Genomic DNA, 26,723 nt, shown 5'->3' on the forward strand with positions numbered 1-26,723 from the left:
TAATAATAATAATAATAATAATAATAATAATAATAAAAAAATAGAACTACTGCCTTTAGGGTCCCTGCACTAAAACTGCATGGCCAGTTTCCAACTCTCTCTTGCATAAAACCCTGCATGTAATCTTTGAATATTACAATTGTTTGTGTAGGGTAAAAAGTCCAAGCCCCTTTCCAGGTTTTGAAAACCCACCAATCCCTGAGCCCACCCAAGCTCAGGACTTGAAATTCCACCAATCCTCACCCTGGAAAACTCCACCTCCCAAGAAGCTCTCTATAAACCTGCCTCCCACTCAGTTCTCTGCTGCTTCTCTCCCAAGCGGAGGCAGCCACCCTCTTGTGTCTTTCCCAATAAATCTCTTGTGTGAGGTTTGTTGTGCTGTGTGACCTCGTGGTATTTCTTGGCTCTCAACCTCCAGGATACCGTTCCCCTTGGAGCTGCAACACTTGTATGGAGGAAACCTCTCCCCTCAGGGCTGTAATACTTACATTTTGGAAAAATTGTATTGTGGCATAGTATATACAACTTAAAACTTGCCATTTTAAGCACACAATTCATTGGCAATAATTACATTCACAATATTGTGCATCTGTGGCCTCTGTTGTCCAAATTTTTTTTCTTTAATCAACTTTAATAGAAACTCTGTAACCATTAAGCACTGACACTTCTTCCCTGCCCAAGTCTTACGTCTACCTTTTCTGTCTCTTGAAGGTACCCATCTAGATAGTTCTCATAATTGGAATCATGCATATTTATCTTGTTCTGTCTGGCTTTTTTTCCCCAATTAGTTCAATGTTTTCAAAACTCAGCATGTTGTTGTATATATCAGTACTTCATTCCTTCTTTAGGGCTAAATAATATTTTCCTATACATAAAACACTGTATTTGTCTGTTCATCATTTGATGGTTATTTAGGTTGTTTTTAATTTGCTGAAAGTTTTGAGAAAACCAAGCTGCTAGGGAAATTTTAGAAGGGAAATCCCTCATTCAGAAGAAAGCTGAGTGACCTCCCATTTATATTAAGGGAGATGTTCTGAGTCCCTGACAACTTGGATCTTGGACAAAAAGATCTGGAGTAGGCAATGTATTCTGGGACTTCTCAATTCACCACACAGCTCTACCACCATTAATCACTAGCTGGAAAGTTTTAGGAGAATGAAATTGCTGTGTCGAATCTCAACTGCAGTGTCTCTCCTGGAGAGAAAGCATAGAGACCCTCGGATGGTACAGACAATCATCTCCTCAACCTAGCTGCTCTGTAAAGGGGAATGTTGTGCTGCAGGGACAACATGATCTGGGGGACAGGAGACCATGCAGCCTCAACAACCGAGGCTCCTCACATGTCCCTAAAAGCTCCCTGGTTCTCTGAGATAAACTGGCTGAAGCTTCTGATTTGGGGGTTTAGACGATGGGTGAGCTTGATGTCCCGGCTGGGCTGCATTTGATAGAAACGAAACATGTTGGCCAGTTCCTCTGCTCCGGGGAATCCCAGCTTCGCATAAGCTTCTGGCGTGATCTTTCAAGAAAAAGGAAGACAGCAGTCAATGTTACGGTTTGCGTTTAAAATAGTTTTACATATTCATCTCAGTAGGGATGCAGGCCCACACTCTTTAACTCTGAAGTACTTCTCTCACACAGTTTGTCAGAAAACTGACTGGTGAACTGATTGAATGGTAAATTCTGATCCAAACTATGTGAAACTATTTATCGTCTTTAAGTGCGCCATTCAGTGGAGCTAGGCAAGCACTTCTCTGCCGAGTTACTGATGTATTTGATTACAGGTTCTGACCGCAGCCCCTGTTGGTGGTGTTACACCTGATGATGCTGGAGGCTCTGCAGTCTCAGGTCCAAGCATCTGGATAAGGTAAATCTGAGCATCTTCAGGAGGCTTCATCTGCTTTTCTCCCGGATTCCCCCGGCAGGCCCCTAGGATGGTCTGCCCTCCTGGCTACACAGGCATTAGTTCCTCAGCCAGCAGCTCTTTACTCAGCTGATAGCCCATCCATTTTCTCCTTTCCTGGTTAGACATCTGTTTTGTTTTTTTCCCCTTCAAACATTCTAGCCTCTGCCAGGACCAGGCAAGCCCAAACAACAATGGAGCACATCCCATGCTTACTGAGATGCCCTCTGTCCTTGACTCCTGCCTGACACTAACTAGATGCAGATAACTGCCTCTACTGAAGAAACGGTATCCTCCCTAATGTCTGATCAATATAAGCTGCACTCCCTGCAGAGACGATCTGTGACTGTACAGTTCTGCTTGTTTTTTTGTTTAATTTAAAATTTTTGTATGTATTTATTTATGTGTGTATGTATATATATGTGTGTGTATACATATGTATGTATATATATGATATATATATATCATATATATATATGCACGCATGTGCAGCACCAGGGTGGGGGTCAGGGAACAACCTGCAGGAGTCAGCTCTCTCCTGTCACCCTGTGAGGCCAGGGGATCAAACTCAGATCATCAGAGTTCTCAGTTGCCTTCCCTGCAAAGCCATCCCACTGGCCCTCCCCTTGTTCTTAGAAAAATATGCATGAGGCAAGGCAGTGGTGGTGTTCCATCCCATCACTTGGGAGGCAGAGACAGGCAAATCTCTGTGAGTTGAAGGACAGCCTGGCCTACAAAGTGAGTTCCATGACAGCCAGGGCTGTTACAGAGAAACCCTGTCTTGAAAAACCAAGAAGAAAAGAAAAGAACAATGTGGGTGAGAAATAAAAATGTATGGACAACCACAATCGCGTGGCTTCTGTGTCTTGAGGAGAATGGACTTGGTGTGTACCTCGGCCTGGCAATAAACTTCCTCTAAATTCAAAACAGATCATTAGATCCATGATTATCATATGACATTTTTAATAATGAAAATTCCTGTTCCAGCTCTTTGAGGACTGCTTTGAGTCTAAGGCTGGTCTGCATTATATAGTGAGTTCCAGGCAAGCTTATCTCAAAGAAATAAAAAACAGGAAAGGAGAAAAGAAAGAAAATTAAAGAGCAACATATGTGTCCATCAACAGAATAAAAACATATTATCATATTAATATATTTGAAGAAGTTTAGCAAAATAGAAAAATGTTCATAAAATTGAGTGAAATGGCATTGAACGTTGTTTTAAGTATAGATAAATAGGTATGTTATATGGGGATGGAGAGATGGCTCAGCATTTAAGAGCACTGGCTGCTCTTCCAGAGGACCAGAGTTCAATTCTCAGCATCCACATGGCAGCATGGCAGCTCACAACTGTCTGTAACTCCAGTTCCAGGGGATCTGACACCTTGACACCAGTGTACATAAAATAAATTTAAATAAATTATATGTGTGTGTGTGTGTGTGTGTGTGTGTGTGTGTGTGTGTGTGTGTATTACATGTACTGGAAAAGGATTGGAGTAAACCAGCAGACCTTGTTATCTGTGAGAGATTAATGGGTGGGTTTTATTTTCTTTTTCTTTTTCTTTTTTTTTGAGATGGGGTTTCTCTGTGTAACAGCTCTGGCTGACCTAGAACTCCCTCTGTATACCAGGGTGGCTTCAAACTCAACAGAGATCCACCTGCCTGTGCCTCTGGGGTGCTGGGATCAAAGGCGTGTGCCACCACTGCCTGGCCATTTTTCTTTTTCATAATTGCTTCAGTTACCCTAATAAGCATTTGTTATTTTTGAAATTAGAAAGATAAGGGCTAGAGAGATGGCTCAGTGGTTAAGAATGCATACTGTTCTTGCAGAAAACCTGGGTTTGGGTCTCATCACTCACACTGAGCTACTCTTCTGGCTTCCCAGGACACCTGCATGCATGTGAACATACAAACACATCACACACACACACACACACACACACACACACACATTTTTTAAAGAAATGTTTTTGTTTAATTAGAGAAATACTTAAAACTTTGAGTTTGAAAACAGAATAATGTATGTTAGGAGCATGGAAATCTGTTTAAGTCACACTGTCATCTTGTAACTATGACAACTAACATCTCATTAAATAGGGATTTGTTGCTGCAGATTTTTAAAGGATTTTTGAGATCTGTTCTCTTGCAACTCACTTTCTGCGGGATCCGTGTTTCCCGGGGGTTGGACAGACAGTTCAGGCAGTCCTGAACAACTAACTGGTGAGGGTCTGGTGGACTTTGCTTACCCTGAATCCCTCAGTCCCACAGGCTCCCCCTCTACAGTTGGGCAGGTTGGAGGCCCGAGGGTACCAAACCAGGAGGGCTGGAGCGCCACCTTGTGGCCAGATGCTTCTTTCCCAAAATCAACATAATGCCTAAGAGTTTTTGCTACCTGAGGGCCAATGTGGGCTTGTCTTCAAGACAGACTAGAATTAACCATCAAGACAACAGTATTAACCATCCTGTAGAACTTCCTGCTCCTAGTGCCCTGGAACTTTTGGTGCTAGAGAAGCCTCAACTGCATTAGAAAACAAATAAATAGTCCAAGAACTTCCAGGGACCAGGCATCCATCTAAAATGCTAGGAAGATCCAGAGCCACCCAAAATTCTGTTCACTCAGTCCTGTAATCATGAACATACCTTGCATCCCATTATCCATATGCTTCCCCTTTCCTCTGTCTTGTCCGTATTCCGGTCAAACCATCAAGAGAAAAAGGAAACAGGACCCAATGTGAATGCCCCAGGAGACGGAACACTAGGGAATATATGTATGCACAAGACCCTGCAAGACCTCTCATGAGCCTACCTTTGAGTTAGGACTGCCTTCTCTGGCTTGGGAGAACTCACTTCCTCTAGGAAACTTTGTGTGGTTTCAAAGATATCCTAGTTTCAAAGATACAGTTGTTCTCTTTTGTTTTGGGTTTTGTTTCTTTGTTTTTCAAGACAAGGTTTCTCTGTGTAGCCCTCGCTGCCCTGGAACACACTCTGCAGACCAGGCTGGCCTTGAACTCACAGAGATCCACCTGCCCCTGCCTCAAGAGTGTTAGGAATTAAAGGTGTGTTCATCTGGCTGAAAATATAGCTGTTTTATGTCTTGACTGACACCTATCATGGTTTTTCCAGAATAAAAAAATCTATTAGTGTCCTTACAACTCTTTTTTTTTTTTTAATTTATTATGTATACAGCATGTATGATTACAGCCCAGAAGAGGGCACCAGATCTCATTACAGGTGGTTGTGAGCCACCATGTGGTTGCTGGGAATTGAACTCAGGACCTACTGGAAGAGCAGTCGGTGCTCTTAACCTCTGAGCCATCTCTCCAGCGCCCGTCCTTACAACTCTTAACACCCAACGTGAATTGGAAGTCCACACAAAAATCACCACCAACACCCCTCCTCTTGTGAGTGGCTGGCCAGGGAGATTGTGTGTGTGTGTGTGTGTGTGTGTGTGTGTGTGTGTGTGTATTTAAAGCCCCCTACCCAACTCCCCCATCCAAATGACACCCTACACCAAGAGCTGCTGATGCTGACAGGAATATGCTTTCCATTTCTGAGGGGGAATTTGGATATTCAGGAACTAGGGTCAATACGCTTTCTTTTCTGTTTTGTTTCGTTTTTTCGAAACAGGGTTTCTCTGTGTAGCCCTGGCTGTCCTGGAGCTTGCTCTGTAGATCTGGCTGGCCTGGAACTCACAGAGATCTGCCTGCCTCTGCCTCCCAAGTTCTGGGATTAAACTGGTAGGCCACCACTGCGAGACTTCAGTAAACTTTCTTCTGGGGTGGGGATGTTGAGACACAGTCTCACTCTATAGCTCAGGTTGTAACTCACAAAAATCCTCCTTGCCCTTACATCCCGAGTGCTGGGATTACAGATGTGTGAGCTACCACACTGTTGTGGTGAGTTTGTCTAGAATCACCTAGAATGTGCATCTCAATGATGGATTGTCTGGATTAGCTTGGCCGGTGGGCATGCCTGTGAAGGATTATCTTAATTGGGTCATTTGAGGTAGAAGGCTCACCCTGAATGAAGGAAGGCAGCCGTTTCCTTGGCTGGGCTCTGGGCTGAACGAGAAGGAAAAAACCAAACTGGGCACTAGCATGCAGGAATTAATGTGTTGCTATCTGCTCTGGACTGTGGATAGAATGTAACCAGCTGCTTCAAGTTCCCACCACGGTGGGTGACTTTCCAGCAATGCTGGACTGTACTCTGGAACTGTGAGCCAAATAAGCCCTTTCCCCCTTAAGTTGCCTTTGTTGGGGCATCTTTATTACAAACAAAACGATGATACCCAGGGTAGATAACTATCTCTTAAAGGACCACACATAAAGTCTTGAGGCTTTTGTGGGCCATATGGTTTCTGTTGCAACTATTAGGCTCAGTCATTGCACCAGCAGGAAAGTCTCTTCTATCCCCCACCCTGCCAACACCTGTGTGAGGAAATGGTACCGATCCTTCCCACTTGTCTGTGAAGAGCTGTCCTTGCCACGCTTTGGACCAGACGCCTCCTATGAGACTCATGGCACTGTAGGTGATGGACAGCTCACTAAGTGTCCTCAAGAGTCTCTTCAAACCCATTCCTTTTTTAAGGATTTATTTTATTGTTGATGTGTATGCGGCTGTGTTTGAGGGTGCCCAAGGAGGACAGAAGGGAATGTCAGGTCCTCCTAGAGCTGGAGTTACGGGTGATTGTGAGCCTCCCAGTGCAGAAGCTGGGAGACACACTCCAGCTCTCTGAAAGAACAGCAAAAAGACTCTTAACCGCTGAGCCAACCCTCCAGCCCTGAAACCCATTTCTCGCACAAAATGTCCTCTTGGCACCTACAGATAGTCAGGATGACACAGTTAACACCTGATGGCACTATAAATTCCTCCAAGTGCTTAGCAGTGGGCACACAGTACTTGATGTATCCCTACTGTGTGCTGATCACTAAGGTAGACTAAATGTGTCCTGTCTCATTTTCACAAGGGCACCCTGAGGTGGGCTCTGTAGTGCCAATCTACAAGTGAGGAAGCTGAGGCTAGGAGACTAGAATGCCTGTGTTCCCTGCCCCCACCTGCACCTGCCCCCCCCCCCACAGTGGGAGCAATGAGGGGAGTGGGTCCAGCGCAGGTGAAAGAAAAGTTGTACCTTGATCTTTGGATTCTAAATTCCTTCCCTACGAAAGTAATTTAGTTTACTTAGCAAGCCAATGAAATAAATAAAGCCATAGAAGAAGTGAAGGTTTGTTAGTGTAGCACCCTTTTCATTCTGTTCTGGGAGTCTGGTTTCCCTCTAAATCCACCGATAAATCTAATGGATGTATGGATTGGGGGATGTTAGCTGAGGTAGCCTCCTGTGGTCACACTGATCATCAATGAACTCACCTTTGGAGCCAGGCATGACTGCGGCTGCTGCGATTCCAGCGCAAGGGCATCTGGGGTGGGGTATTTACATCAAGCTTGAGGACGGCCTGCGCTACTTAAACCCTGTCTTGGGCCCATGACTCAGCAAGTACCTGAGGTCAACCTGTGAGCCACATGTGGTAGAAGGTGAGAGCTTGCTGTGGAATAATCCTGTTGTTCACTGTAAACATGTACTACTCTCATCAGTTAATAAAGAGCTGACTGGCAGATGGCTAGGGGCAGAGAGAATGCTAGGAGGAAGAAGGGCAGAGTCAGGGAGTTACCATCCAGACACAGAGGAAGCAGGACATGTACAAAATGAGGTAATGAGCCATGAACCACGTGGCAGCAAGTAAAAAATAGAAATGGGTTGATTTAACTTATAGGAGCTAGTTAAAAACAAGTCTAAGCTACTGGCAGAGCATTTATAATTAATAATAAGTCTCTGTGTGGTTATTTGTGAGCTGGCTGGGGGGACAGAGCTGCCTGGCAGTCCTGGTAAAGAACTTCACTACAAGAACTGACTTCTGCAGGTTGTCCTCTGACATCCACACACACAATGTGGTATGTGCATGTACATGTACACACACACACACACACACACCAATCGGCCAATCAATTTTAAAAGTGAAAAAGAAGCCAACCACATCTCAAACAATAGAAGGACTCACCTTGGCATCTCGGATGTCCTTCCCCAGAGTTCGGGACAGAACATCAGCGTACTGCTGTATTGTGAGGGACTCTGAGCTGAGGCCCACAGCCTTGCCTACGAACTCCTCTGGAGAAGCAAAAATGCTAGAGACAGCTGCTCCGACATCGGCGACAGAGAGCCCATGCATCGGTACATCCCCCATGGGCAGTGCTAGTTACAAAAACAAATAAAAAATAAGCTGTAGTATCACGTCCTCGGCAGGTCCTCCACTCCAAGCTAGTCACTTCATCAAGTCTAACCACTTAAACAAGAGGCATGAAAAGCAGCTGCTGTGGGAAGAGGTCACTCGGGGAGCAGGCCTCAGAAGGCATGAAGGGCATGGAACCATGCAGTCACTAGCTCTCACAGGGCTATGAAAAGCTGGTGGTTCCTTAGGAAATGTCAGCTCTTCCCACAGTAGAGACAGGCTCAGAGACACCGGTGCTGCAGTCTGAATATTTGGGATCCTGTATGGGAGTGGCCATTACCTCTTCACCCAGGGCCACTCTAACCCTATGCAGTCAGTGCTGAAGCAGGCTGGGGACCCATCTCCTGGGAGATTATGCTCCCTGGAGACTAACTCTGATGATGGGATCCTGTCCTCGACTGCTGCTGAAGGTCAGCTAAAGCAGCTAGGACTCCTAGTCGTCATCTTGTTTAGCTTTCCCAAGAGACATGAAGAAGCTGAGGCTTGAGGACACGGAGCTAACTATATACATGGGGACTGTTATCATGAAGGACTAGAAAAGTAAGGATTATTCCACCTGTGTGCTGTGGAATAATCCTTTTGTACACTGTGAAGATTTGTCGCTTGGATTGGTTTAATAAAGAAGGTGACTGGCCAATAGCTGAACAGAATAAGGTTAGGTGGGAGAACCAGACCAGGAGAATTCTGGGAGGAAGAAGGAGTCTGAGGAGTTGCAAAGAGGAGACGCCAGTAGACACCAAGGAAGCAGGACATGTAAAAAATGAGGTAACAAGCCGTGAGCCACCTGGCAGAGAGTAGATAAGAAATATGGGTTGCCGGGCGGTGGTGGCGCACGCCTTTAATCCCAGCACTCGGGAGGCAGAGCCAGGTGGATCTCTGTGAGTTCAAGGCCAGCCTGGGCTACCAAGTGAGCTCCAGGAAAGGCGCAAAGCTACACAGAGAAACCCTGTCTTGAAAAAAAAAAAGAAAGAAAGAAAGAAAAAAAAAGAAATATGGGTTAATTTGAATGTAAGAGTTAGCTAGTAATTTAAATGTAAGAGTTAGCTGAGCTGTTGGCCAAGCACTTACAATTAATATTAAGTTCCTGAGTGATTATTTGGGAGCAGCTGCAGCAGGTCAGAAACTTCCATCTACACCTGTGTGCATACCAGGTCCAATCGTGGCCTCTGGGGTGTGGCTGTCACTAGGAAGTGTAGGACAGTTTAGTGGCCCTCTAAATAGGTCACAGGGCCAAGAAAACCAGTGTGTCCACTGAAAGGGGGCAGGAAGTGGGGGATGGAGGGAAAACAGGAGGGGAGGAAGGGGGCAGGAACAGCTGACGGTGGACCTTCCCGGCAACCCGGCGTTTACCTAGGGTGTAGTAGCCATCCAAGGTTTTCACTGGCTTCCACACAGTGAGGAAGTTCTCAAAATAAGCTGCCAAGCGGATGCTGGTCATGGGAACACCGATGGACCAGAAATACTCCTCCACTTCCCCCTTCCCATCGAAGTGGAGAACCTTCAGCTTGCCCCCGCTCAAGCGATCCACGTTCTCCAAGCCGCTGTAAACCACGTGTTTCAGGCCCAGGCGCTTGGCCGCGTCTGCCACCAGCTTTCCCTGAAGGTCAAAATTAAATCCTTTGCACACAAACACACATTTATATTTTTTTCCTGATATCTGCACACCATTTGCATTTTGTGGAAAAATGGAGGAATCCATATACACATAAATGTATATTTTCTCACTCTCCTATCCTTCCCTCCCCCTCCCCACACCTTGCTCATGGATTCTCTTTTTTTGTTGTTTTTAGTTCTAAATTTCCAACGTTCCCTTCTTCTCCTCCTTCACTCCCTTCTCCTCCTCCGTCCTCCTCACACCCCCTTTCTTTCCCTCCTGTTGCTGTCTCACTCTTACCTATAAACCCTCATGTAGCAGTCAGGAGACGTGAAGCTAAGAAGTGACAAATAACCTTAGGTTCAGGTTTGGGGTGTTCGTGTGTGTATGTGTGTAAATGTCAAAATTAGAATTCAAGAAACACACCAGGCTGTAGTGGCCGGCACCTTTTAACTCAGTACTCAGGAGGCAGAAGCAGGCAAATCTCTGAGTTCGAGGCCAGCCAGGGCTACACAGAGAAACCTTGTCTCAAAAAAAAAAAAAAAAAAAAGAGAATTCAAGAAATACTTTTTTGGTTTTTTGAGACAGGCTTTCTCTGTGTAGTTTTGGTGCCTGTCCTGGATCTCGCTCTGTAGACCAGGCTGGCCTTGAACTGAGTGCTGGGATTAAAGGCGTGCGTCATCGCTGCCTGGCTCAAGAAATACTTTTAAGGGGTGGGGGCAGGTAGGGAAACTGGGCCCTAGTAGCACGGACCTGAAATCCCAACTACTTGGGTGCCTATGGCAGGAAGATCACAAATTCAAAGTCTTCCTGAGCTACAGATTGAATTCAAACTAGCTGGGGCAAATGGTAAGATCATGTCTCCAAATAAAAAGTTAAAAAATAAAGGGCTGAGCGTGGAGTTCAGTGGCAGAGCACCTGGCACACGCCCTCCCAGAACTTAATACTATGTGACATTCCAAAATTAATCCGGCAAACATTAAGTGGCACGACCAATTAAACAAGCATTCCTACCCACTATTTACTTTCCTGAATTTTATCATTTCTGCAGGTAGCTGATGCTCTCCTTAACTTTTTTAAAACTTGATAAGTTTTTCAAATTTACACACACAGAGGCAGGGAGAGGGAATTTTCACAGGAGGATAGAGCCTATAATCTAAAAGAAAACAGTTCCTGGCTGGCTGGAGTGGCTCACACCTATAATTCCAGCATTTGGAAGGCTGAGACAGGAGAATTGCTATAAGTTGGAGACCAGCCTGGGCTACCAATACAAAGCCAGCCTACACAAAAATAAAAACAAAGTAACAAATGAAAGCCAGTTTGCTGCCCCTACATGCTGGTTAATACACTGCAGAGTAAGCGTTTTTCATCTCTCAGCTCCCTAACCCTGAGGGAACGTGTTTACGCTGTATGCCCCATTTTTTTTAACTCATCAACCTAGCATGTCTCTAACAGTAAAGATGTAGCACTGTCTCTCCTCTCCTCTTGCACATGCACAAACCTGCACACAAAACTCTCTTCCACTGCTGTGCAAAGGCACAATTGCCTTTTTTTTTTCTCATCCCACTGTCGTGGCTGGGGTGTGATCTCTGCTCAGCAGAGCTGAGTCACAGCACATAGTACTGGTTCACATACTTCCCCCACACACCCTCCTTACCCTGGAGCTATTACTCCATTTACCTGCTTGCTCATTTCTTTTTCTTTGTACCCTTTACTAATTCATCCCCATATTCTCTGCTTGAAGTATAAATATACCGGTCATATTTCATCTTCCTCTTTGCTATCCAAGTAACCTCAATGTATGTGGGGCATCCCTTCCCTGCTCCTACAAACAGTAATATATGGAGGAGTTAACGGCTGGCTCTATTAAGCGACTCTTCTCAAACACCAACCCTCAGCAAGTACCTAAAGTGCATATATTTCCTACGTGCCAAGGAGAATGTTGCAGGGCGAGGCTTACTTTGGGCCCCAAACTGAGACTAGCACAGACAGAAGTGGGTGGGGGGAGAAGAGGAGGGGACTTCAGGGGGAAAAGAAGCAATGCTTCGGCTCCCACCTGACACACTTCCTTCTCTTTGCTGAGATGGTCCCAGAAGTTGGTCACCACAAAGGCTCCATGGGCCCCTTTCAAGGCCTCTTCCACAGATGCAGTGTCATCCAGATCACATCTGACCACCTCAGCACCAAGGTCCCGAAACTCTAGGGCGTTTTTCCGAGTCACATCCCTGGTCAGTACTCTCAATGCGAAATGTTTGTTCTCTAGAATAGACCTGGCCACAGAGCCACCCTGAGCCCCTGCAAGGTCAGGAAAAGAAGAAACACAGGATCAGAAAAAAACAAACAAACAAAAAACCCACTCACTAGAAGATTCCATCTGCACATGGAGCTATTACTGAAGGACCCACTTCTGGAGGCACCACGGGGAACTTTAGACATCGCATGGCTTTCAAACTATCCAGGCCATAAGGTGGAGAGGGCCAGGAGAGGCTGGATGGAAAAAGCAGGTCAAGTGCAGACCCCCAATTAAACAATTAAACACTATTATGCAGACGTAGAAACTATGGGGGCTTTTTGTTTTTAGTTCTCACCCCTTGAATGATTCTCTCTCTCTCCAGTTATATATAATATTTATGTCTATTCAAATTTTTCTGGTGCTGAGGATTGACCCAGGGCTTCACATATGCTTAGCAAATGCTTTACTACTGAGCGCTATCTCCCCAAGCTTAGTCTATATTTATAAAACATTTTGAAAACTTCCATTAAGTTTTCCTTTTTGCTGTTGTTGTTTTTTTGTCATCCATGATCAATTGTAATAGGATCATCTAATCACCTAATTTGTGTTCTCTGAATATTGTAATATATGCCAGGTGCTGTGCTGGGTTACTGACATTTGGATTTCTCCATCAAAGTGACTGGAGATCTGTCCCGGATAGTTCTTTGCACATGTCTACTGCCCTGGGAGGCTAACCATTTTGGATTCTGCCTATGTTTGGGTCAAGTTGGCAAAACCCAACCAGCACAACTGACGTCTTGTCGACCAGACACAAAAATGCATCACTACCAACTATAACCTTTCCTTTCTTGTTTATCCCCAAGATCTCATATTAATATCAACATCACAATATAAAACACATTCCACCTTTTAAAAGTCCCACCATCTTTAAAAATTACAAGTTAAATTTGTCCAGGGGTGTGTGCCCCCACGTACATAAATAAATGTAATAAAAGAATTAAACAAAAAAAAATTATCAAGATTAAAAAAAAAAACACAAGTCAAAAGTTTAGTCTCGGGGGCTGGAGAGATGGCTCAGAGGTTAAGAGCACTGACTGCTCTTCCAGAGGTCCTGAGTTCAATTCCCAGCAACCACATGGTGGCTCACAACCACCTGTAATGAGATCTGGTGCCCTCTTCTGGCCTGCAGGGATACATGCTGTATACATAATAAATAAATAAATCTTAAAAAAAAAAAAAGTTTAGTCTCTTCAGAGCCGGGTGGTGGTGGCACACGCCTTTAATCCCAGCACTCAGGAGGCAGAGCCAGGTGGATCTTTGTGAGTTCGAGGCCAGCCTGGTCTACAGAGTGAGATCCAGGAAAGGCGCAAAGCTACACAGAGAAACCCTGTCTCCGGAGGGAAAAAAAAAAAGCTTAGTCTCTTCAGAAGTTCAAAGTCTCTCTAAAATATGCAAGGTCTCATGACTGGGTTCCTGTAACAAAAAAATTAAGTCACATACTTTCTTACTCCGGGAAACAGTTGCATTCAAAGCAAAACTGAAGTCCAGCGGTACAGTGTCAGACACCTGGCTGCAAGGGGCTTGAGAAGCTCCTCCTCTCAGGCTCTGCCGTCTACACATAGTGAGACACAGAACATTTCAGACTCGGGCAGGCTCCACGCCACAGCTGCTGCTGTCCTTGGTGGTCCTTCCATGGTATTGACATCTCCACAATAGGTGTTTCTGTGGCAGCTGGGCAGCACCTTCGCCAAGAGCCTCTTGGCTTCAGGGGCTCTGACTGTCTACATAGTATCAAGCCTCAACTTCTCCTCTACTGCAACTGTGGCTGCATCTTCAATGGTCTCTCCTGGCCTCCAACAGGACCGAGCTTCAGCTGCTCTCCATGACCCACCTCTTCATGCTTTCAGAACTATCACCACCTGGGAAGACTCTTACATAGTACCAAGTTTGGCTGCCAGCACCTTGATGGCTCTGAACCACAGCGTCTGTGTGCTGACTCTGAGGAAACACTTCAGTGAAGATTTCAAATCAGTGATGCTGCTCTCTTCTTAATCACGGCTGGTTCTTCAGCCCCAGCTGACCAGAACCTCAGATTCTTTTCTTTCCTTTCCTTTCCTTTCCTTTCCTCCTTTTGCCTGTGTAGTCCTGTCTGTCCTGGAACTCACTCTGAGATCCGCCTGCCTCTGCCTCCCAAGTGCTGGGGTTAAAGGTGTGCGCCACCACACCCACAGAGTCTTAATCCATTAATTCTTAATGACCCACAGACTCTTAACTCAAAATGTCAGACAGCCCCATCAAGTCTTAAGGGACACTCCAACTTCCCTCTGAAACTTCACAAGCCTTCTTCCTCTGTCTGCACTGCTTTCAACCTTATTTTCTAAATTCCCATAATAGCTCACTAAGCACTGAGCACTCAGTAGTTTTTCTAGCCCAAAGTTTCTAACTCCTTCCACAATGGTCTCAGAAACATGATCTGGTCTGTCATAGTAATATTCCAAAATCCTGGTACCAATTTCTGCCATTGTTAAAGGTTTCTATTGCTATGATAAAACACCACGACCAAAAGCAACTTGAGAAGAAAGAGTTTATTTCATCCTACAACTCTCAGGTCACACGCCACCATGGAGGGAAGTCGGGGCAGGAACCTGGAGGCAGAAACTGAAGCAGGGCCATGAAGGAACACTGCATACTGGCTTGCTCCTCATGGCTTGCTCAGCCTCATTATCCAGCCCTGGCTAACCTGGAACTAGCTATGTAGACCAGGCTGGCCTTAAACTCAGGGAGACCCACCTACCTCTGCCCTACAAGTGCTGGGATTAAGGACATGCAACACCACACTTAGCTTTTTTTTCCCTCCAGAAGATCTTGCTAAATTGGCCCAGCACTCACTCCGTAGGCCCGGCTAACCTGAAACTAGCTACGTAACCCAGGCTGGCCTTGGATTTCTAGCAATTTTCCCATCACAGCTTCCTGCACGCTGGAATTACAGGCCAGTGTCACCATGTTCAGCTTTCTTGTTTCTTGGGGGATTCTGTTTTTATTTATTTATTTTGTTGTTGAGCAGGGCCTCCTGTAGTCCAGAATAGCCTTGAACTCACAATGCATCCAAGTTAATCTTGAGCTCCTGACCTTCTTTCCTCTACTTTCCAAGTATTGGTATTACAGGTGTTTGTCACCACACCCTGCTGACTCTGAGACTTGAATATTCTACCAATAAACTACACCATAGCCCAGATATCCTCCCATCTTGAGTGCTCATTCTTTTTTTCAACCATTCCCTCCCCTTTACTGATTCTGTTTTCTTTTTATCAGTTTGTTTTAATTTTCATGGGGAGGCTTTTCTCAAACATCTGATAAATTTTGGCTACCTATTCATTTACCCTTAACCGATTTGCTACTGGCCACCACCTGAGGCTCATGGGCAAAGCCAGCTTGTGAAATGGTAGTTCTTCCTCTAGGGTTAGATCAGTGGTACATCAGGTGGGTACCCACAAGAAGAGAAGCTGAGAATAATTTTACAAAAGTCAGACATAATGATACTTGTCTATACCTCAGCATTTGTAAGTTCAAGGTCAGACCCTTTCTGCAGGGATGCCAGGATCATAGCAACTCATCCTAAGGATCAACGGATGAGATCACAAGCTGCTGCTGGGCGGTGGTGGCACTTGACTTTGATCCCAGCACTCAGAAGGCAGAGGCAGGTGGGTCTCTATGAGTTCGAAGCCAGCCTGATCTACAGAATGAGTTCCAGGACAGCCAGGGCTACACAGAGAAACCCTGTCTCCAAACAAACAAAACAAACAGATATTAAGAGCCTTCTGCATAGCCAAGAAAAGAAAGTGGGGAAAAAAATCTTTCTCAACTATATATCAGACAAGGGATTAATAGCTAGAATATATGAAAAAACTAAAAAAAACTAAACCCATAAAAAGTTACCTAATCAATAAATAGGCGAATGAACTAAAGAGACGGTTCTCAAAAGAAGAAATAGTCTACAACCACACCACCCTGAACTCGGCCTGTCTCATCTGATCTTGGAAGCTAAGCAGAGTGGGACCTGATTGGTATGTGGATGGGAGAAGAAATACAAAGGGCCAATAAATATTTGAAAAAGCGTTCAGCATACATAGCCATCAGGGAAATGCAAATTAGTGTTGCTTGAGACTCCGTCTCACCCCAGTGAGAATGGCTATCAAAAGACAACAAATGAGGACGGATGCTGGAGGCAGGATGTGGGGCAAGGGGAACCTTTGTATTCCATTGGCAGGAATGTAAACTGGTGCAACCACCATGGAAATCGGTATAGAGGCTTCTCAACAAGTTAAAAATGGGGATGGTGAGATGGCTTAGCAGCTAAACGTACTTACTGCCAACCCAGACAACCTGAGTTTAATCCCCAAGATCCACGTGGTGGAAGTTGAGAACTGACTCCTGCACGTTGTCTTCTGACTTCCACAAGCGTGCCATGTAATATGTGCACACTGACATGCACACACAGAAATATACACATAAGATAAATAAATAAGTCAAGCTAATTGAAAAAATATGTAAAGCTACCATGTGACTCAGCTGTACCACTTCTGGGTATACATCTAAAGAACATAGTCAACACGCTGCTGAGACATTTACACATCCATGTTCATTGCTCACTGTTCACATCACACACACACACACACACACACACACACACACACAGAGTAAGGTTGATGGGTAAAGACGGGAGTGGTGAATGAGAACAAATGTATAATGACATGTAGAGATGAGAACATCACAGTGAAACCCAAAGACAAACTTCTAAACTTCAGGGTATTTTTTTAAAGTTTCAGGAGAACTGAAGATGTAGCTCAGATGGTACTGTTTGCCTATTTCACCACTGAAGTCCTGACTGAGAAAATGTCTCCATAAGATCAGGATGTAGCCAGGCAAGCCTGTAGGGCATTTTCTTAATTAGTAATCAGTGGGGGATGACACAACCCACGGGAGGCAGGGACACCTCTGGCTAGTTGTCCTGGGTTCTGAAAAAAAAAACAACAAAAAAAACAAAAAAACAAAACAACAACAACAAAAAAAACCAGGCTGAGCAAGCCAGTAAGCAGGCTCCTCCATGGCCTCTGCATCAGCTCCTAAATCCAGGTTCCTGCCCTGCTTGAGTTCCTGTCTTGCCTGCCTTCAATGATGATCAGTAAGCCAAATAAACCCTTTTGTCCCCTTTTGTTTTGGTCATGGTGTTTCATCACAGCAATGGTAACCCCGACTAAGCATGCACAAAACCTTGGGTTTAGTTCCTAGCACCACATAAACTGGTGTTAATACTCTGACCTGCCCCCTCGAAATCCTGCCCTTTAGGGCCGCCTCTTCTTAAGCAAAACCTCTGCCCCTTCCCCCTCCCCCTATTCCCATGAAGTGTGCACCCTCGACCCCCCCTTCTCTCTCTCTTTCCTATCCTCTCTTCATCTCTCTAATATAATAAACCATTTCTGTGCAGATGTAGTGTCTGGGTTGTGAATGTCCACCTGGAATGGGTTGCCTCTCAGCCCGCCGCTGCAACTGTCCAGCATGCCAGCATGTTTTCCTGCATGTGGGGATATCCTTGGGGTCCCCGAATAACATATCATACCATTCTCCTGCCTGCCATCAGCCTGAAACACGTTAGGAGCCCTAGAACCTTCAACACTCACTTCATCCAACACTGGCATAATTGATAAGTGTCATGTGTCATCGTCGTTGTGTCCCGTGGGGCCCCACACCCCCACACCCCCGCGCTAGCTTCAGTAAGCCTTCCTTTTGGCCATTTTTCCACAAATGAGGAATTCCCTCATTTCCCTCATCACAGTGCCAGCACCACGTGTCTTTGGGGCTCATAGCCCCTCGGCTCTCACCCCTATGCGACAGAATATAGAGGCGGCCTGTGCCCTCCATGGCCCATAACCTTTGTGACGACAGTACATTGGCTATCTTGCGCTGTTCGTTAGTTTTCACTGACTCTCTGGGATGCTGGAGGTCAGTCTCATTTCTCTCACTGGTACCACATGTCTTTCGGGCTCTAAGCCCCTCGGCCCCTGCTCCTATGAGACGGCATGTGGAGGCAGCCTGTGCCCACTCAGTTTTATGGCCCATAGCCTCTGTGATGATAGTCCATTGGCTATCTGCTGTGGGATGGTCTGTATGTCAAGTGTGTTGCTGATTGGTCAGTAAATAAATCACTGATTGGCCATTGGCTAGGCAGGAAGTATAGGCTGGACAAGGAAAAGAATTCTGGGGAGTGGAAGGCTGAGAGGGAGACTTTGCCAGCCGCCATCAGGACAAGGAAGATGTAAAGTACCGGTAAGCCACAAGCCATGTGGCAAAGTAAAGATTAATAGAAATGGGCTAAATATAAGAGTGAGAGCTAGACAATGATAGGCCTGAGCTAATGGCCAAGCAGTTTAAATAATGTAAGAGTCTGTGTGTTTATTTTATAAGTGAGCTCTGGGACTGGCGGGACTTGGTGGCGGGAGCTGGAGAGAAATTCTCCAGCAACAAATGGTGCCCAACGTGGTGGCAAGAGTTTCCACCTAAAAACTTAGAAAAAAGATTCTAAAACGGACCTAAAAACAGCTTCCTAATTGTCTCTCTCAAATAAGCGGCAGCTGCCGGTTTGAGCTACTGGCGGGTTCCTAGCGTGCGCTCTCGACCTGCAGTATGGTGGGAATGAGGCCTCTGCAAGTAGCACATTAAACTGTGTGGTGAATTTAGCCTTTGCTAGTACAAAACAAAAAAAGAGGTTTCTGGGCTACACGCTACTTTGGTAAAAGTGTAGACCCACTATTTCTGAGAGTTATGGCTCCCAGAGCTGGCGGAAAGCGGACCGCCGCCATGTTGGGAAGCTGAAGTGGGCGGAGCCAGCAGCCACAGCTGCTGCAGTTTAAGGCAAGAGATTCACAATAAGACAGATTCAGATGTAATAGTTTACAATGTATGTAAGAGATACGTAGGCTTAAAAGAGACAAAAAAAATGATATATAAAGTTATAGAAACAAATACATAGTTTTAAAAAATAAAGTCATTAAAGAGACAGTAAAGGTAATATAAAAAATAAGCCACATAAAAATGGATATTACACAGAGAATCTGGATTATGTTGTCTTTGGGATTTTTAACTGCAAAAAAACATTTGATGGTAAAAGCTGTTGAATTATGCCAAAATGTATATTTTAAAGATACCTTGACTTCAAAATTTGGATATAAGGATATGTTACTTTGGAAAGGAGTCTCTGCTTTTGTTTCCACAGAAAGCCAGAGACTATGGATTTGTTCCAGATTAAGATACATCAGGTTTGACCAGCCCAGACCCCCTGAAAGTTCTCCAGTGACACCATGGCCCAGATGATTCAACATCCAGAATGGTTTCAAGGCAACTGGCTCAGACGATACAGCCTCATGGACTACTCCATGATCCTAAAATTTTCTTCGTGTCCCCATAAGATACAGCGCCCCCCTCCAGCAGGAAGTAGTAAGAGAAGCTACGCCCAAATTCCCAAATATACCAAGCTGGCTTTAGAGATGGAATTGGCTCACTCCCCCTCTAAACCCAGACATATTGCTCAAAAAAAAAAAAAAATGGTTAAGAGATTCTTATGTCCCAAATCAGAAGAGCCCTCTGGTGTGGGACAGAGAAAAACCAATATTTTATTTAAATCAGGTTGATTATAAATACAATCTCTTTCTAAAACAAAAAGGGGGATAGTTTAGATATGATAGGATGAAAGGGTAGATTAATGAACCTACTTTTAAAGAGTAACAACTTGTTTAAAATGTTTTACATTGCTACAGATTTTAGTTTATTGATACAAATTTAAACTTAATTTTGTTATACGGTATATATATTTCTATTCTTGTTTGAGGTATTATGTTTATGTAACTCATTTAAAATTGTAATGGATAATTAAAAAATAGATTAATAGTTAGTCATCTATGATAATATTTGTAGCCATGTTAGTTAAGTCTTCTAGGTATACATAGATATATTTCAGATAGATAGATAGTCTTCAAACACTTCAAAGACCTACAGAATATGGCATTTAAAATGTTTTAAAAATTTAGACTTTCTGGACAGTGAGACATGTCTGCTCCTGACAGCACCGATTTACTTCAGAGAGGAGGATGGGCATCGAAGACACTCCATACGGAGTTTATCTTCACCTTGACAAAAATAGCCATTTGGGCAAGAAACTGTTCTTGCCTGGACTGTCTGATCAACTGGACATGCAGGACCCATACAAAGGTGACCACTGAACTTTGCTTGACAAAATGGTCCTTCAGGTTCCTGCTTTGCAGAGAAAACTGCCAGACATTCTACAGGACACAGAGAAAAGTGAATAAGAGACTCTAGGCCTGTGGGCTGAAGACAGATGCCCCAACTTTACAAGAGAACTTTGAATGACTGTCCAGGCTGCCAGCTGTCTCTGTCTACCCTACAAGACTCCTAAAAGTTGCTTATATCCTTCTCCATTTCTCAGGTAGTAGTATATCCTTCTGAGGTCTTTGATGTGGTTAAAGACTAGATACTTACAATTTTCCTTAGTTATAATAAAAGATAAGTTAGATATAAAACCTTAAACTTACAAATATAAGATAGATAGGATCTCTTCTTTAATATTGTAACTGTAATTCTTGCTTGATAATTGTTTTGTTATATGTAATTTTACTATGTTAAAGTTAAAACCTTCCTTTTTAAGAAAAGAAAAGGGGAAGTGCTGTGGGATGGTCTGTATGTCAAGTGTGTTGCTGATTGGTCAGTAAATAAATCACTGATTGGCCATTGGCTAGGCAGGAAGTATAGGCTGGACAAGGAAAAGAATTCTGGGGAGTGGAAGGCTGGGAGAGAGACACAGCCAGCCGCCATCAGGACAAGGAAGATGTAAGGTACCAGTAAGCCATGAGCCATGTGGCAAAGTAAAGATTAATAGAAATGGGCTAAATATAAGAGTAAGAGCTAGACAATAACAGGCCTGAGCTAATGGCCAAGCAGTTTAAATAATGTAAGAGTCTGTGTGTTTATTTTATAAGTGGGCTCTGGGACTGGCGGGACTTGGTGGCGGGAGCTGGAGAGAAATTCTCCAGCAACAGCTATCTTGCGCTGTTATTCTTCATTGTGGAAAAATATGCCTACCCTATCCCAGCTCCTTCCTCATCACCAACTCCCCATGCTACTCCAGCCTCTGCTAAGCAATTACATCATCACCTGTTACCAGGTTCCTTTCTGAGACATGTAAAATTGCCCGCCAGGGAAAGCTCTCTCTCTCTCTCTGCCCGTCCCTTGCTGCTAATTCCTCTCCTTGTCTGTAATTTTATCTCTTAGATCTTTCCCCTCTGTCCCTTAACTCTGTTTCCAGGACCTCCTGTTCCACCCTCAGGATTTTGGCTCTGAGCCCTTCCCCCGCCCCACTGGCTGCTCCTCCACTGCTCAGAGCCAAGCACCTCCTCCCTCCATTAGCCTGCCTTTCCTCTCTGCTACCAGGGCTTGAGAGATGGCCACACTAACTTGTTTCTGACTAACTTTTAAATGCTTCACTTTACCTGTTCCTTATCTGTTCAGTTTGTCTTGAAAAAAACCGAAAAAAAAAAAACCAAAAAACCAAAAAACAAAAAACACACATGAACACATAAGTCAGGTGCCATATTTGATAGTGGTGATCACATGATCAGGTGGTGCCACCTTAAATAAGGTTAACCATGTGGTCTAGTTGATCTTGGCTAAGGTCAAAACAGGCAGGTCATATGACCTCACCGCCATCTTCACTAAGGGCAGCGTGGGCGGGGTGCCCGGTGCTCAGGCCATTGGTATGGAGGGAGGTAGAGAATCACCTCCCACCACACACTGTTTCACCATTGTTTTATGGGCTGAGGAAAAGTCCTCCAGCCTTGACCTGGCATTCCCCAGCTGCCTCTCTCAGGCTCCAGCCATCTGGGCAGAGGGAAGTCCAGTTGGGGCCTGCCATTCATTCCTCCGCTGCTGCTAGTGTGGGCAGGGTCCGAAGAGGTATGCACTGCCCTCCAGGGCATCAGCAGAACCACATGCAGGTGGTAATGTTATATTAAGATTTTAAATTTCAGATTATAACATTAATACAATTCTGATATGCTTTGGGTTACAGGCTCAGGATTTTAAAAGGATTTAAAATTTTTCTTGGTTGCTCATTACTTGCTTTTCTATGATCTGGATTTCAGTATTATAATCTGGCTATACTCAGAGATCAGCCCCCCTGTTTTTGTTAACTTCATTAAGCTGTAACTAACTGGGAAACCTGTATATTCAGATTTAAGTCATATATAAGCTCTCAAAGTTATAAATACATCTAACAGATTTTGTTCCCCTAGTCCTCAAACACCTGTAGAGATCTGAGAATGTGGCATTTACTATAAAAGCCTTTTTATGATAAAGAGACATGTCAGCTCCTGGCAGCATCCTGTATCTCCTCCAAGAAGACAGATGGCTGCAGAAGAACCTGGAAGCTCATGGCAAGGCTGGCCATGCGGTGAAAAGCTGACATCCTGTCCAGACTGTGAATAAGTGGAACAACTGAGGACCGAAGTGCCCCATACTGCACAGTCAAGGTGGATCAGTCTCCCCAAATTTCTACTCCACAGAAAAAAAATCTATCAGATCTTCTGGGCCTATCAGTTGAACAAGTGCTTCCTTTGTGGCTTCTGCACCACCCCGACCCCCCAGCCATGGAGAGACTTGGGATTGCTGCCTAGGTAGCTGGAAAGCTGTCTCACTTCCTAAATTTATCCTTCTCAGGTCTGATGATGTTTGATGACTAGGGTATCAGTTTAACAGCTCCAATCCAAAGATCATATATATATATATATATTCTCCAATATACAGACCAGAATGCCTCATTCACAGACTTCATGGTACAGGATAGCCTGGTTTCAGATATAACTCAAGAGGTTCAAAGTTTTAATGCTGATAAATGTAGCTTTGATAAATTGATAGAACAATGACTACAAAGAGTTCTTTAGAGTTCCAAAATGGATTTTTAAACCTTTTGCCATGATGTAAATCCATTCCAGCTGTCTTACACATACCTACAGGCTCCTAGGAAAAGTTTTGCTACTGCATCAAGAAATCTGGTCTGACGAAAACTAATAATCTCCAGAGCCCATTTCTGACTCCATCTATTTTTTGAGCATGTTTTGCAGATTCACTGTTCCTGCCTGAGAAATGGCAGATGCCATGACTTCTATACCCCTGATTTGGTGTGCCATTCCCCCCTCCCGGCGCCTCCCTCTTCTCCTGGAACACCACTGCTGCAACCTGCCTCCTCAGCTCCCTCAAGGAACGTTCCCGAGATCTGCAGCCTTGCATGACTCCTGGTTCCCCCCTCCCCACTTCACCCCTTGTCAGCTTGAAGTAGCCATGAGAATTCAGCGCCCTTGTTCCCCCACTTGCTCCCATAACTCACCTCTTTTTATAATAAAGAAAAAGGGGGAATGTTAATATTCTGACCTGCCCCCTTGGAATCCCACCCCTTGGGGCCACCCTGCGTCCTGATGTAGAAGCCTCTTCTTCAGGAAAAACTTTGCCCCTTCCTCTCTCTCCCTCCACTCCCACGAGGTGTGCACCCCTCGACCCTCCCTCTCTCTCTCCCTCTCTCTTTCTCTCTTCTCTCCCTGTTTCCTGTCTTCTCTTCACCTCTCTATTATAACAAACCAATTCCTGTGCAGATGCAACCTCTGGGTTGTGAACGTCCACCCGTCACCCCGCTGCCATGCCCCCATGGAGTGGGTCACCCGTCAGCCCGCTGCCATGCCCCCATGGAGTGGGTCACCCGTCAGCCCGCTGCCATGCCCCCATGGAATGGGTCACCCGTCAGCCCGCTGCTGCATCTGCCCAGCATGCCAGCATGTTTCTCTGCATGCACGGGACACCCTTGGGGTCCCCGCATGTGTCACAACAACTGGGATGGAAAGCTTGTGCCTGTAATCCCAGCACTCACGATATCAAAGCAGGAGAATCAGTGTAAAGTCATCCTTACACAGTAAGCTTTAAGGTTAACCTGGGCTACAAGAGATCCTGTCTCAAAAACTTATACACATGGGGGCAAGGGTGAGAGGTGTTCTAGAGAAGAATCTCTGAGAAATTTAGTGTGTTATAATGGAAAAAAAAGTTTCAAAAGGGAAGAGCTGTGTGGTGGTGCACACCTGTGACTCAGCACTCAGAAAGCAGCAGCAGGAGATCAGAAGTTCAGTGCCAGCCTCAGCCACACTGAGAGTCTGAAGCTAGCATAGACTGTGAGGCCCTATCTAAAAACAAACAAACAAACAAAAACCCCTAAAGAGACATAAAATTGCCACAGAGCCCAAAATTGGAATGGGTGAGAGAAACAGACAGACAAATAGAAAATAAAAAAGAAATGTGAGGAGACTGAGCCCAGAGGAATTTCAAAATGAAAGTGTGGAAACTATCTTAGAAAATAATTTCTCAGGGTCCAAGGATATTGACTGAGTTTCCAGAGCTCTGAGTCCAACACAATAATACTTAAATCTTGAAAACTGCATCTCCAGTGGTGACTCACGCCTTTAATCCCAGCACTCAGGAGGCAGAGGCAGACGGATCAGTTCAAGACCAGCCTGGTCTACAGAGGGAGTTCCAGGACTGTTTCACAGAGAAACCTGTCTTGAAAAACCAAACAACAAAAAACTGCATCTGATTTCTTTCTCTCTCTTTGGTTTGGTTGGTGTTCTGCTTGTTTTCACTGAGACAGGATTTAATGTAACCCACAGTGTCCTTGAAATCCTGCCTCTGCCTCCCAAGTGCTGGGATGTCAGGAGCATGTTAACACAACACCCAGCTGATTTTTTTTTTCTTTTTTGGTCTTTGTTTTAAATAAGTTTATTTAAAAACCAGAATGACTTGAGGGAAAGACTAGGATTTGTTTTAAGAGTAACTTGCCACTGGGTAGTGGTAGCACAAACTTTTAATTCCAAGGGCAGGCAGATCTCTATGAGTTCCAGGCCAGCCTGGTCTACAGAGCCAGTTCCAGGACAGCCAGGGCTACACAGAGAAACCTGGTCTTGAAAAACAAAAAGTACCAAAACAAAACAACAACAACAACAACAAAATCTTCAGTCAGACAAGATTTGTGTGTTATAAAAACAGTGGGAGCAGAATAACAGCTGGAACATAAAAAACAAAAAGCTGAATAAAGACAGCACTCGTTCAGAATGTCGTGTTTGCACAGCTACCAGAACCCCCCTCAGCAGCGGAGCAAACCAGCGGACCTGAGCCCACAGGCACCGGCCTGCCCCTGAGAAGGGTCCCAGTGTCTACTGCTCACCAGACTTCCTTCCTAGCCTCCCCGGAAAACTTAGGCCAACTCCTCTGCTCAAAATCTTTCCATGACTTTTGTCTTTCAGGAAAAACATTCTCGCCATACTCTGCTTTTGTTTTTGTTTTAGGGATATGGTCTCACTCTGTAGCCCTGGCTGGCCTGGCACAGCACTCTATATGTAGACCAGGCTGGCCTTGACTTTACAGAGATCTGCCTGCCTCACAAGGGCTGGGATTAAAGGCGTGTGCCATCTCGAAAGTCCTCAACCTGTTTTTCTTTTCCTTCTTCTTCGTTTTCTTTCCTTTTGGCACATGAGTAACCTGCCTCCCTGGCCATGTGGACCTTGTTTTCCAGTGTGGAAAGACAGGAAAGACGGGTCAAGGTAGGGAGGATCCAGATGGTGACGTGGCTAGAGCAAAATCTCATGTTTTAAATGGAGGTCTGGAAACACCCATGAAGGTGACATCTGAACGGAGCCCTGAATGCTGTGTGGGAGAAAACAGAGTGAATGACAGGAAAGATCTTTCTAGGCTGGGGGAGCAGGTGCAAAAACTCTAGAGGGTTATGCATTTGAAAAACAGCAAGGAAGAGCCAGCAGAATGGCTCTGTGGATAAAGGGCTTGCTTCCAAGTCCAGGATCACAACCTGCACAATTCTCTCATACACACACACACACACACACACACACACACACACACACACACACACACACAATGTACTACAATAACCAATTTAAAAGGAAAAGGGGAGCAGCAAGGAAAGCCAGTGGTCTAGGAGTTCTCATTGGGGAGGAGGTTTTTGGAGGACATTAACCAAGACTGTATTGTCCTTGGATTGAGACACCATATGCTGACATTTTCAAAGGGATCATTAAGAGGCTGGGGGTATAGGTCTCAACTGATTTGATTAACAGTTTGCCAAGATGGCTCAAACTGTTGGGGAAGAGAGGAAAAGTGGAGGCTGATTTAAAAGGCACAGGCTTCTCATGTCACGGTGGTGGTGGCCAGGCTTCCACATTCCCTGCTTCCTGCTTGCTTCTGCAGCTTATCCAGCAGTGAGTGGGAGCAGTACCTCACGCTGAGCTCAATTTCAAAAGAGACTTACACCAAGAAGTAAGCCAGTGATGGGGAAGACTATCTTTATCTTTCTAAGGATAGTTTTTCACAAAGTCAAGTTAACCTGCTCACATCAAAAACACTAAGCACAAGGGCTGTTGGTTCTGCTCACCCTCTGAGCCTCAAAAGCTAAAACCAGGAAGTCAGAAATGTGAGCAAAGTTAGCATGAATTTCTATGCCAGGGCTATGCAGAGGAACCCTGTCTCAAAAAACAAACAAACAAACAAAATACTTTTTTTTTTACCTGTTGCTCCAAACACTGCGATTATTTTCCTGTCGGCCAT

The 26,723-nt window shown here is 44.8% G+C and overlaps 1 protein-coding gene across 1 annotated transcript; it reads right to left on the reverse strand.

The window, feature by feature from the left end:
- Positions 1–597: 597 nt before the first annotated feature.
- Positions 598–26,723, reverse strand: LOC131922267 (nmrA-like family domain-containing protein 1). The gene is made up of 5 exons (XM_059277032.1): positions 26,684–26,723; positions 11,829–12,067; positions 9,529–9,775; positions 7,951–8,141; positions 598–1,516 (listed from the first exon to the last, which is right to left on the reverse strand). The coding sequence occupies exons 1-5, from the start codon at positions 26,721–26,723 to the stop codon at positions 1,337–1,339; spliced, it is 897 nt and encodes a 298-aa protein (XP_059133015.1). The 3' UTR covers positions 598–1,336.

Source organism: Peromyscus eremicus, chromosome 12 (assembly GCF_949786415.1).
Source record: "Peromyscus eremicus chromosome 12, PerEre_H2_v1, whole genome shotgun sequence".
Lineage (NCBI taxonomy): Eukaryota > Metazoa > Chordata > Mammalia > Rodentia > Cricetidae > Peromyscus > Peromyscus eremicus.